At 44.4% G+C, this 14018-nt stretch overlaps 1 protein-coding gene across 1 annotated transcript in view; it reads left to right on the top strand.

Moving 5' to 3' along the window:
* LOC117442300 (transmembrane protein 131-like) overlaps positions 1 to 13737 on the top strand; it is a 116289-nt gene extending 102552 nt beyond the window's left edge. The window contains 9 exon segments of the mRNA XM_071202394.1: positions 276 to 406; positions 2044 to 2165; positions 4163 to 4315; positions 6903 to 7053; positions 7660 to 7775; positions 7855 to 7927; positions 10389 to 10492; positions 11071 to 11219; positions 12918 to 13737. Of these exon segments, the coding sequence (XP_071058495.1) occupies positions 276 to 406; positions 2044 to 2165; positions 4163 to 4315; positions 6903 to 7053; positions 7660 to 7775; positions 7855 to 7927; positions 10389 to 10492; positions 11071 to 11219; positions 12918 to 13199 (1281 nt within the window). The 3' untranslated portion in view covers positions 13200 to 13737.
* Positions 13738 to 14018: the final 281 nt, after the last annotated feature.

Here is a 14018-nt window from a genome sequence, read left to right as displayed (position 1 = left end):
ACACACTTATTGTCGCTACACACACACTTATTGTCGCTACACACACACTTCCTGTCGCTACACACACACTTCCTGATTCTGACATTTTTCTAGATCTTATTTTCTTTTTCCAATATTTTTCACTTTTTTGTATGAACAATGGATTTCTAACAATCGATCCATTATGAAAACAGTTGTTAATTCATATTCTTGGTTTACCAGCCCCTACACGTCAACCAAGTGTCGCTCATCTACCACGGAAATGTCTGTTAACGAGCTGCTTTCACTCCTCTCAGGAACCGGTGAAAAAGAAAGGCGGGACAGTAACGACGGGGAAAGTGAAAGAAGAGCCGTCAAATATCCTCCTTAAACCCAAACCCAAGAAACCCGCCATCATAAAGAAAGAGTGCCCGGTGGAAAAATCCAGGTCTGTCCATTTATTTTATTGTATTTCTATTTTCATGCCTTTTACCTCCTCGTGTCTCTTAACCTGTTCAAATGTTATATTCACTGCATCTGATCTGAGGGGAATTTCTTATTTTTAACTTGTGAAAACGCAACATCTTGCAAGAAACAGCGTCTGAGGGCTTCTTAACATTTAACAAACTATGAATGTGTCATACTCCCTTAAAGGTGGGGTAGGTAAGTTTGAGAAACCGGCTCGAGATCGCTAGAATTTGAAAATACACAACCAGAGAAAATCTGCCACTTCCTTACCGAGCCCCTCCTCCAACACACACGAACGCCACATGACCAATGAGGGCACGAGATCAGTTTGTGCCCCGATGGAAGGCTGACAGGCAGGTAGGCCATGGTTGTACTTTTTACAGTATCACGGCTTCCACAGATGACATTTGTTTATGTATTTTTTGTCAAAGCACTTCAGATATTCATTGCTATCGGGATGTTCAGAGCATTCCATGGAATATAACAAAAAGTGTATCTCGAGCCGGTTTCTCAAACTTACCTACCCCACCTTTAACGGGAAGAAACTCAGCTTTCAGACAATATTAACAATTTTTAGCTAAACGAAACAAAACGGTGATACCAAGCTTCTGAATTAGCCCTGAGCGAAAAAATGCTAACGCACTTAGCACAGAACTCAAGGTAAAATACCCTTATTACTTATCGGATCAGCTCAAAGATATCGATTGGCAAGCGGAGATTCCACAGATTCCAGACATATAAGTATCATCACCGAGCGATCAGAACTCGCGGCGAAACGACAACAACACAAAAAATTAGCTTTGCGGAGCCAAAGAAACGGCTGTAAACGATACAAAAAACGCTGCTGAAGGTTAATCCAATGTGTCTGTCACTTTGAAATGATTACTGATAATCCATCTTCATATTTATGTCAATAACGGCGATTTCATATATAGCTGCTATGATAGCTACGAGAGTGTATGACAGCTTCCGGTTTTGGGCATTCTGGCTACGCAGCACTCATTCACCAATGGGTAATGTTTAGATGGATTTTAGGAACCTCCCCTCGATTCGATTGGCTCTAACGGTTCAAACGAGGTGTCAATCATCAACATCGACCGAGGGGGGCAGAGATATGGCAAATCAACCCAAATGCTAAATCTCTCTAAAAAGGTCAAAGGTCACTTGTTTTGCATCAATCTTGATACAGGGTACTTATTAATGTTATAGTTTGGATTCCTAAAGCTTTTAGTCTACTATCCCATCACTCAAGGGTGGTTTTCACTATAAGTAAAGTTTTTTTTGTTGGACGGACACTATATTTTACATGTTTTCACTATGTTCAATCTGAATTTACTTTAAAATAAAAAACATCTATATTGATTCTGACTCGTCTACGTCCAACTCACAGGTTTATCCTAGCTTTGAGAAAACAGATTATTAATTTACCCCATTTAGAAGTGAAGTTATAGTCATTTGTTCTGGGCATGTTATTTTCGAGCCTGAGGTCTGAAAACAGGCTCGGGGCTCAACGGGTTAAACTGCTTGTGCTGTATGAAAAGTGTAAATAAAGCTTTATACATTATTATTTCTTTCTATAAAAAAGTGCTTTTAATGACGAGCGTTTCCTGTGTTCAGTTCTCTGGAGCTTCCCTATGTGACGCCGCTGGAGAACAAACAGCGGAAGAGCTTCACCTCCAAAACTCTGCACCCGCTCTCCGTCATCCCCAAGAGCCGGCCGCCGCAGAAGCAACCGAGATGTGAGTTTCTGCCTTCAATGTCGTCGCTTTGCTTCAGCACACACTCCCTGTTGCTACACACACTCCCTGTTGCTACACACACTCCCTGTTGCTACACACACTCCCTGTCGCTACACACACTCCCTGTCGCTACACACACTTCCTGTTGCTACACACACTCCCTGTCGTTACACACACTCCCTGTCGTTACACACACTCCCTGTCGTTACACACACTCCCTGTCGCTACACACACTCCCTGTTGCTACACACACTCCCTGTTGCTACACACACTCCCTGTTGCTACACACACTCCCTGTTGCTACACACACTCCCTGTTGCTACACACACTCCCTGTTGCTACACACACTCCCTGTTGCTACACACACTTCCTGTCGTTACACACACTTCCTGGTGCTACACACACTCCCTGTTGCTACACACACTTCCTGTCGTTACACACACTTCCTGGTGCTACACACACTCCCTGTTGCTACACACACTTCCTGTTGCTACACACACTCCCTGTTGCTACACACACTTCCTGTTGCTACACACACTCCCTGTTGCTACACACACTCCCTGTTGCTACACACACTCCCTGTTGCTACACACACACACACATCCTGTCGCTACACACACACTTCCTGTCGCTACACACACTCCCTGTCACTACACACACTTCCTGTCGTTACACACACACACCCTGTCGCTACACACACACTTCCTGTCGTTACACACACACTCCCTGTCGCTACACACACTCCCTGTTGCCACACACACACACACACACACCCTGTCGCTACACACACACTCAGTCATTACACACACACTTCCTGTCGTTACACACACACACCCTGTCATTACACACACACTCCCTGTCGTTACACACACACACTCCCTGTTGCTACACACACTCCCTGTCGCTACACACACTCCCTGTCGCTACACACACTCCCTGTCGCTACACACACACTCCCTGTTGCTACACACACACACCCTGTCGCTACACACACTCCCTGTCATTACACACACACTCCCTGTCATTACACACACTCCCTGTCGTTACACACACACTTCCTGTCGCTACACACACTTCCTGTTGCTACACACACACCCTGTCGCTACACACACACACACACACACACACTTCCTGTCGCTATACACACACACTTCCTGTCGCTACACACACACTTCCTGTCGCTACACACACTCCCTGTCGCTACACACACTCCCTGTCGCTACACACACTTCCTGTCGCTACACACACTTCCTGTCGCTACACACACTCCCTGTTGCTACACACACTTCCTCCGTCAGTAACAGACATTTGTATTACACGGTTTAGTTGAATACTCGATTCTGATTGGTCAATTCAGAACATGTGACACGTTGTTAATCCAGTAGTACAGACTGCTGTATGATGACCGTTGCCAAGGAGGATCGAGAAAGAAAAAGGGGTTCAAATAAAAAAAAATCTTAATATTGAAATGTTTCCACACGAATCATAATGTTTTGCAAATTATTTGGCGGCCCACTTGCAACGCCTTCGCGGACCACTAGGGCTGCACTACAGGTTGGGAACCGCTGCTTAAGAGACATCGATAACAGACATAGATAAGAACTTCCACACCAACACCATGTGCCATATAAATATATATCATTACCATCATTACAAAACACTCGCTGCTATATAACTATTATTATTAGTAATAAGGTGCTATGATAACGTATCTGCCACTACGTTTTTTTGCACTACTAAATACTGTTAATATTTACATTACATATGTGACCGTCTGTTTCCTGTAGATATTGAATTGCTCTAGTTAGTGTACAGTTTTACTATTATGCTGCTGTGTTTATTGTATTCTTGTAACTCTTGACACAACAATAAATGAATAAAGTCCTTCCTTATCTTAAATGACTAGTTCTCAATATCAAAACGATGCAGTTTCAATGCAGCTATAAAACCATCTTCATGTTATTGAATGATGACGAAAAACATGTTTGTTTCTGCAGTCGATGGGAAGCTGGAGGAAGGACGCCCGTCTCTTTTGGCCAAACTGTTATCCAGCGTCCCCGTGGGAGAGCTGGGACACAGCAGCAGCTCCGAGGGGGAGAAGGAGTTCGCTGCTCCAGAGTGGGACGTCCCGCTGTCCAAAAACAGCGTCCGTAAGTCCACGAGAGAAACTGTCCCGCAAAAATCACCCAGAAACTACGAGGCACTCTCTTTTTCATTTCTAAACTGGAAAATCCCTTTTATTTTAATGGCAAAGTCATTCCAACACGTTTCAGCGTCACGGCTTTGTGAGGGAATCAATCGGATCTAAAGGGACAAGACCCTAACCCTCCTGCTAAAATCCAAACTACAAAACTACAAGGCACTCCTTTTGATTTCTAAATTGAAATCCCATTTTTATTTTCCAGATTCAAGGCTTTATTGTCACGTGCACATCAGCTACAGTGTAGATTAGGGCTGCTCAATTAATCGTATTTTAATCGCGATTACGATTATGGCTTTCAACGATTACGAAAACAACGTAATCGAAATAAAACGATTTTTTTATTTTTTTTCAGTTGAATTAACATTACATTACATTTAGCTGATGCTTTTATCCAAAGCGACTTACAATAAGTACATTCGACCAGGAAGACACAACCTTGAAGAAAACAGAATCATATAAGTACATCAGGTTTCATAGAGCCAAGTATTTCAAGTGCTACTCAACTGGCTTTAGAGAAGCCAGCCCTTTATTAGTATATAAGTGCTTTGTTAATAGTTCTATCGCTCGAGGTGGAGTCGAAAGAGATGAGTTTTCAGTCTGCGCCGGAAGGTGTGTAAGCTTTCTGCTGTCCTGATGTCAATGGGAGCTCATTCCACCATCTTGGAGCCAGGATAGCAAACCCACGTGTTTCTGCTGATGGGAACTTGGGTCCCCCTCGCAGCGAGGGTGCAGCGAGCCGTTTGGCTGATGCAGAGTGGAGTGCACGTGCTGGGGTGTACGGTTTAACCATGTCGTGGATGTAGGAAGGGCCAGATCCATTTGCAGCATGGTACGCAAGTACCAGTGTCTTGAAGTGGATTCTAGCAGTTACCGGAAGCCAGTGGAGGGAGCGGAGGAGCGGCGTGGTGTGGGAACACTTAGGAAGGTTGAAGACCAGACGAGCCGCTGCATTCTGGATGAGCTGCAGAGGTCGGATGGCACATGCAGGTAGACCAGCCAGGAGGGAGTTGCAGTAGTCTAGGCGTGAGGTGACGAGAGCCTGGACCAGAACCTGCGTGGCTTTCTGGGTCAGCTGGGGACGCATCCTCCTGATGTTGTAAAGCGTGTATCTGCAGCAGCGGGTTGTAGCAGCGATGTTTGCAGTGAAGGACAGGTTGTTATCTAGGGTCACACCCAGATTCCTTGCAGTCTGAGTCGGGGAAACAACAGAGGGGCCGATGTTGATTGTCAGGTCAAGAGTGGGACAATCTTTTCCCGGAAGGAAAAGCAGTTCAGTCTTGTTGAGCTTGAGGTGATGATCAGACATCCACTGAGAGATGTCAGCTAAACAAGCAGAGATGCGTGCGACGACCTGGGTCTCTGAGCGGGGAAAGGACAGAATTAGTTGGGTGTCGTCAGCGTAGCAGTGGTATGAAAAACCATGCGGGCTAATGACAGATCCGAGCGAGTTTGTGTACAGGGAGAAGAGGAGGGGACCAAGAACAGAGCCCTGAGGGACCCCTGTAGTTAATTGACAAATTATACTTAAAGTTCAGGGTAATCAACTGTTAAAAACGTACTGTTCACTTTTTTTTTCTCCAATAAATGGATGTTTTCAAGTCGATGAATAATCGCATTTAAAATTATTGACCCAAATAATTGAGATTATGATTTTTGCCATAATCGAGCAGCCCTAGTGTAGATGTATGCAATAGCTTACGACAGGCCGTGGTATATGAACATTATATCACAGTTAACGGGCGTGGTTCGAATTTTGAGAAATAATTAAAAAAACAACATTTTGAGAAAAAGCTCAGTATTGTGTTCATGGCAGGATGTACGAGTACTTAAGAACCGGCATTCCTCCATCTTGTGACTGTGTAACTCCCTCTCTTGGATATTAGCATGTGAAGGACACTGCTCAGGAACTAGTTGATGCTCTGTATGTGATGACTGTAAGGGAAACTTCTGTTGCAATGGAGAGTCAGGACTCAGAGAGACACGGGACGAGCAGGAGTTCTGAATGTCAAACACTGAGATTTAATAAAAGTAATCGGCCGGAGAAATTCACATCACAAGTCACACAGTCAAATATTCTGACTGCTCCGGTGGGTTGCCATGTCAATTCTGACTCTCTTCTCATCTTGGCAGACCTTTAATTAGCTTCACTCAGTCATCCCACATATTGGGGGAAGGTGTACGTGACCATCTGGAAGCAATGAATTATCTTTATCTGACTCTAGGGCTCTTGTGACCGAGAGTTGACCGGTCATTAAACTGGCAAGGTCAGCCACAGTTGACCGTTCCCACTCCTTAAGACAGATAACAGACTTCGGCTTGGTCGTAAAACGTCAACAGGCCGAAAGGTCAAATATCTTAGGAGTAAGGAGAATTATTCTTTGACACTTAGGAGTAAAGACAAAATGAATCCCTCACAATGACTACTTCCATTCTGGAGAGGATCAGAAACACATGGGTCCTGAGGTTGAAGCTCAAGCCGGGGACCAGTGATATTCTGCTAACACTGACTCTCCTCCTCCTCTTGTTTCGTCCAGAAGCCGACAGCCTTCAGCAGATTTCCCTCCAGACGATAAACGCAGATCCGTTCCTGAAGCGCTCGGCCACGGCGGGAACGTGCTCCCCCCCGCCCGCCTCCCCCGTCCTGCTGTCCCGAGGCTCCTACAGCAGCGTGCTCAACAGCAACAGGTGCACACCGCCTCAAATGTGGAGATGATGAAAAGATAATGTCCAATTTAAGCTTTGTACCTCGCTTTGTTCAACTTGGGCTGAATTACCGAGAGGACACAAGTGTCTGGGTCTGAAAACTGCCAAATAAATTATATATTAATATTATTTTGGACTATCACTTCCACTGATTTTAACCAATTCTGGCCTCATCATAACAAACCTTTATTCTTCTGGATTTTTAAACAATTTAAGTGCCAGTTGGTTAACCTACCCACTATTTTTTAATGAAGAAAAACTAAATAAATGCCTGAAAATATGCCTTTCTGCACTTTAACAGACACAATTACTCAAATAAAGTCTCCTTTTAAGCCATTAATATATTTAGCCTTTTTGGAGATATGCTATTTTAACATTTATAAAGCGCTCTTATATCAATGACTGCCTGTCTTACATGTGCAAGCTAGCAACTAAATGGAAGCGATCACCCCTTTTGAAAAGTGCGTTATGAACAATGTGAATTATAGTATTTACGATAACAAAAAAATGGGAGTTTTGGTTCAGTATTTTCTATTTTCACCCCAAATCTAACCCAGTTTTTTGTTGATTTTTCTGTCCTTTTTGCAGCGAGCTAAACCAGAAGAAGGCTCCGGGAAACAAGCTTTCTCCCGCCACTCCTCTCCCGGGTAAAAACGGGAACCCGACGTTTGCTGCCGTCGCTGCGGGTTACGATAAAAGCCCCGGTACGTTTACAAAAACAGGAACTAACAGCTGATTTAAAAGCTTGAATATAGTTGGTGATGTTTTATCTTCTCTCCTCAGGCGGGTCTGGGCCAGGGAAAACGGACAAGAGTCTGGCTCACATGGCGTCTGTGGAGAGTGACGGTTCTGACAGGTGAGGCGACATTATTATTGTAGTGACCACGATATCCATTTGTTTTATTCTTTTGTCTGCTCTTCACTCATGGGCTGACTGATGAATACACGCTTGTTGTTGAGAGAGAGAATAAAGGAACGTCCAGACGCGATTGAAAAGTAAAATATTACATTTCACTTGTTTTATCCAAAGCGACTTACATACTCAACACTGTGGGCAATCCCCACAGGAGCAGTTAGGGGTCTTGCCCAGGGACACAACGACATGCTGACTGCAGTGGGGTTCGGACCTGTGCTCCGCTGATCCTAACACTACGCCACGTGCCTCCCTGTATTCTTGTTTATTAAAAAAAAAATGCGATGGAAACAAACGATTTCTCACATAAACTGATACTTCAAATATTAATGGCAAGACAGGAACCAAGCTGTCACGCTCTCCCAACAAGCAAGGTCTGAAGCAGGGCTATTCGATTGGCGGCCCGCGGTGATACTTACTGGCCCTTTGAGTATGATGTTAAAAAGTAATCTACTTTCTTTTCTTTTTGTGGGCCTTTATTCCAGAGAAGGTGTTACGGAGCGTCCACACTACAGCTTCAAAAAAAGCTTGGAGCTGGGCGTGTCTGGAGCTTGGGGATTTTATTCAAGCAACGCGACCAACAACCAATCACATGAATCTCCCGCCCCCGACATACAAAGCAAAAACCCCGGGGATTTTATGGGAGCAATATATATATATATATATATATATATATATATATATATATATATATATAAACTCCCCAAACAGGCGAAAACCTACCAGTTTCCCCCACTGTCTCTGCCACCTCCCTCCATGCTGGTTCCTCCGGTTTGTGTCCCGGTAGGTGAAGAGGGTCTGGTCATACAAAACCGGGTGATTTGCTACGGCGATAGTTAGTTTCTCCTCCGACTTTTTTTTGAAATATAGAAATGAACGGCAGGATATCTCTCCCAGCTTAGACGCGGTTTGATTGGCTACGGCTTGAGCTGTCAGATTTTACGAAACGGGATTTGATTGGCTGGCGCTGGCTACTCCGGCGTCAGAAGTTGAACATTGTTCAACTTCTGATGGCGGAGACGGACCGTTATGCTACCCACAATTCAGTTCGGCGAAAAAGCGAGGCAACGTGACGTCACCCCATTCAAAGTGAATGGGCAGATTGAAGCTGTCGACGCTGTAGTGTGGACGGGCCGTTACATTGAGAGATAGAGGGGAAGACATTGCTTGAAAACTTCGGCGGGCTCTGGTTTCGAACCCACCTACTAGCTACTGTAGTGACAAACTGTTTTTATTTATTGCATCTCTGCGTGAACGATTAGATAATTTCTCCTAAATCAAATTAAATTATGTTGATGTTAAATTAGCTTCACATGTCGGCCTACTGAGTTCTGAACTTGCCATTTGGATCTATAAAGGCCTTGGGGCTGTGTTGTTTGATTTGATTAAACACAATATATGCACTCCACTATGCTGTTGTAGTATTTACTGGATCTGAAGCTCTTAATACGATTGCTCAGGTTTCAAGCCATCTTTTTCCCGGCCCCTTGCTTTGGATCGTTTTCATCAACCGGCCCCATTCCAAACTAATTGAATAGCCCTGATCTAAAGACTGTGGCCGTTTCTCAATCTCGAGGAAACTGGCTTCCAAGCCAATATTTCAAGGATGCTACGTCATCGAGTGCCGCCGAAGGACTGTTCCAATCTCCAGCATACTTGGAATTCCACCGAGGCCGCGTCCTTGGTTTGGGGGTAATTTCGAGGCTGCACATGGGTAGACTTCACGTCCTTCAAATCCCCACAATGCTTTGCACACGGATCAATTTCCCCAAATCTGTGGCGGACAATGTAAGGCGGGGCCTCATATGACGCACACTTGCTAGCCTGTTCCACTCTTCGTTTTCCGAATGCCAGGAAGGATTCTTGCCTCGCTTCTGAAGCAAGTGACTCGGAAGACATGTGCTACCAAGGAAGCGTCCTCGCGATTGAGAAACGGCCTGTGGGTGTTTCTCAATGTCGAGGACGCTTCCTTGGTAGCACATGTCCCTCCGAGTCAGGTCCTTCAGAAGCGAGGCAAGAATCCTTCCTAGCCTGGGAAAACGAAGAATGGTGGAACAGGTGTGCGTCATATGAGAGGCCCCGCCTTACATTTTTTCCGCTACAGATTTGGGGAAATTGGTCCGTGCGCAAAGCATTGTGGGGATTTTAAGACCGGAGTCTACCCATCTGCAGCCTCGAAATTTCCCGCAACGAAGGACGGTAGAATTCCAAGCGTCCTGGACATTGGAACAGTCCTTCGGCGGCACTCGATGACGTAGCATCCTTGAAATAGTGGCTCTGGAGCAGCCTTCCTCGACATTGAGAAACACCCTCTGTGCTTTAATGTCAGCCACACCACTTGGAGACGGAGAATCAAGAAGTAACCCTGATTTAATATTGATATATGTTCTTATTCCTCCCACAGCTCTGGATTATGGAGTCCTCTGGAAACAGCCAGCAGTCCGAACTTCCACTCTGCCAACTCCTTCTCTGCGTTTGGACCCAACAACTCCTTCAACCTGACCGGAGGTAGTCCGAGCTTCACTACGTGGAGTAGCGATAAGATTACTTTTGAGTGTGTGTCGCGGCGTTAATAATAGTTGTGAATTTTTTTTTTCATTTTACTTTCAGTCAGTTTTTGTTCACTTTTTAAATATTAGGTTTGCATTTTTATATATTCGGTATTTTTATATTTAAGTCGTTTGTTTGAATTGAAATATTGATTTTTTTATATTTTTAGATATTAACAAAATGTTTTAATATATTAATTAAATATTCATATATTTAGGATTTGATTTGTTTGGTTTAAAATGTAGATGTATTCCTTTTACTTTTCAGTGTATAGTTTTATTTGTATACTTCTGTTTGTACTTTTTATATATTCATGTTTCTTTGTATCAGGTTTACATTTTTGTCTGTTTTGTTTTTATTTATTAAGGTGTTTTCTGAAACTAAGGGAGATTTTGTTTATTTTCTTGTTTATAATTATTCGGTTTTTTTAACCAGGCGAAATCATGTCTTCAGTTGCTTTTCTGAAAGGATGTCACTGATATTTCATTTCAGTTTTCTCCATACTCTTCCATAACCCCCCTGGTGTTTGTGTTCAGTGTTCAGTGGGATGAACCTCCCGAAGCCCACGGAGCCTCAGCCTCAGCAGAGTTGGCCTGAGTTCAGCTCGGCTTCGTCCATCTGGGACGTCCCGACCAGCGACTCCCTGCACTCCTGGCCCTCCAGCTCCCCCACCGCCCCCACCGCAGTAAGAACAACATTTCATTTGTTAGAAATGTTTTGTTAGAAAGAACACACACACATGGCTAACGGCGTGAGCGAAGTATAACTACAGATCTGAACTGGGAAAGTCTGTTCTCCGTGTTCTTTTACCGGGACACACCGATCCACCGTGCCATCGCTAGAACCCAATTTCCTGGAGACCCCGTCTCCTTTACATGTTCATTAAAGGGATATGTTCTTAATGTTTCTTATACTCTTATCAACACAGAAGTGGACAAATATGCTTGCTTTGTAGCCACATGGGGACACATGTTGATGTAGAAGAGACATGGAGAAGAGGGGACACATGTTGATGTAGAAGAGACATGAAGAAGAGAGGACACATGGTGATGTAGAAGAGACATGGAGAAGAGGGGACACATGTTGATGTAGAAGAGACATGAAGAAGAGGGGACACATGTTGATGTAGAAGAGACATGAAGAAGAGGGGACACATGTTGATGTAGAAGAGACATGGAGAAGAGGGGACACATGTTGATGTAGAAGAGACATGGAGAAGAGGGGACACATGTTGATGTAGAAGAGACATGAAGAAGAGGGGACACATGTTGATGTAGAAGAGACATGAAGAAGAGGGGACACATGTTGATGTAGAAGAGACATGAAGAAGAGGGGACACATGTTGATGTAGAAGAGACATGAAGAAGAGGGGACACATGTTGATGTAGAAGAGACATGAATAAGAGGGGACACATGTTGATGTAGAAGAGACACGGAGAAGAGGGGACACATGTTGATGTAGAAGTGACATGAAGAAGAGAGGACACATGGTGATGTAGAAGAGACATGGAGAAGAGGGGACACATGTTGATGTGGAAGAGACATGAGGAAGAGGGGACACATGTTGATGTAGAAGAGACATGAAGAAGAGGGGACACATGTTGATGTAGAAGAGACATGAAGAAGAGGGGACACATGTTGATGTAGAAGAGACATGAAGAAGAGGGGACACATGTTGATGTAGAAGAGACATGAAGAAGAGGGGACACATGTTGATGTAGAAGAGACATGAAGAAGAGGGGACACAGGTTGATGTAGAAGAGACACGGAGAAGAGGGGACACATGTTGATGTAGAAGTGACATGAAGAAGAGAGGACACATGGTGATGTAGAAGAGACATGGAGAAGAGGGGACACATGTTGATGTGGAAGAGACATGAGGAAGAGGGGACACATGTTGATGTAGAAGAGACATGAAGAAGAGGGGACACATGTTGATGTAGAAGAGACATGAAGAAGAGGGGACACATGGTGATGTAGAAGAGACATGAGGAAGAGGGGACACATGTTGATGTAGAAGAGACATGAAGAAGAGGGGACACATGTTGATGTAGAAGAGACATGGAGAAGAGGGGACACATGTTGATGTAGAAGAGACATGAAGAAGAGGGGACACATGTTGATGTAGAAGAGACATGAAGAAGAGGGGACACATGTTGATGTAGAAGAGACATGAAGAAGAGGGGACACATGTTGATGTAGAAGAGACATGGAGAAGAGGGGACAAATGTTGATGTAGAAGAGACATGGAGAAGAGGGGACACATGTTGATGTAGAAGAGACGTGAAGAAGAGGGGACACATGTTGATGAAGAAGAGACATGAAGAAGTGCATGTTGCGTAATAGGCATGTCTCTCACAGATCCTCTCCCCCTTGTCTCCAGTCCCTCCTGGGTAACGCCCGCAGCCTCTGGTCTGCCCCGACGCCCTTCAGCTCCTCCATCTGGTCCACCAGCGCTGACTCTGCGCTGCACCCGTTCCCCCCGGCCTCCAGCTCCTCCTCCACCCTGACGGACCTGGTGTCCCCCGTCACCCCGTCGCCCCCCCCCTCCGAGATGAGCCGCACCTACAACCCGTGGAGCATGTGGCGCCCGACACTGAGCCGCCGCAGCTCCGAGCCCTGGCCCAGCTCCTCGGACAACAACAACAACAACAACAACAACTGAACAACACTTAAAGAGGCGGTTTTCATTGTTTTAATCCCGACAGGAAGTTACCCTGAAGTGTAAGAACAGGGTTGCGTGGTGTCGCGCTGCAAGCCAACCAACCCTTCGCAATTTAGTTCTCCGCAGCTTTTTATTCACGGGGGCAGAAATGCTAATTTTATTTGGATTTGTTTTTTAACAGATTGCCCCTGAATTAAAAAAAAAAATGCATGGTATGCTAATGCCAGTGCAGACATGTTGCTGTTCTAGAAAGGCTGGTGATGCTGCATCCTTCTCAGAGTTTGTCTCAGTATTAACATTTTCATTTTAAACGTATTCTCAGTCATTTTGGTTCTTATTGGTTTCTAAAAAAAGACATTTGAATCATTGCACCAAGTTTTAATTTGGCAGCGGGGATTTTTTCATGATCTGAATTTTCAGAAGTCCAACAAATAAATTCTTATTTCACATTTTAAACAGGAGTTGGTCAATGAACACTTTGAGGTTTGTGTTATCGCCTCTATTTGTCAGCTAATTTAAATAAAGGATTTCAGCAGAACATTTTGTGTTTCATTTTGTTTCATTTACATCATGCAGAAAATAAAGTCAAGTAACATAATGACGTTAAGGACGGATTAGCAATGAGATGGCTGCAGACACATGGGGTAATACATCATTAATACATTTCATACCAAACAGATCATGCATTTTAGCCATTCCTCATTTCGCTCAATTTAACACTGTCTTTTCATGGGCTGATTCTGTGAGAACAGCGCCATCTACAGGCCTGGCATATGTACTACAGCGTCTCCAGCGCTTTCGAACGGCATGTCTCCTCCT

The sequence above is a fragment of the Pseudochaenichthys georgianus genome, unplaced genomic scaffold (assembly GCF_902827115.2).
Source record: "Pseudochaenichthys georgianus unplaced genomic scaffold, fPseGeo1.2 scaffold_408_arrow_ctg1, whole genome shotgun sequence".
Lineage (NCBI taxonomy): Eukaryota > Metazoa > Chordata > Actinopteri > Perciformes > Channichthyidae > Pseudochaenichthys > Pseudochaenichthys georgianus.
The sequence above is the reverse complement of the archived record's forward strand: the minus strand, read 5'-3'. Positions and strand labels throughout refer to the sequence as shown.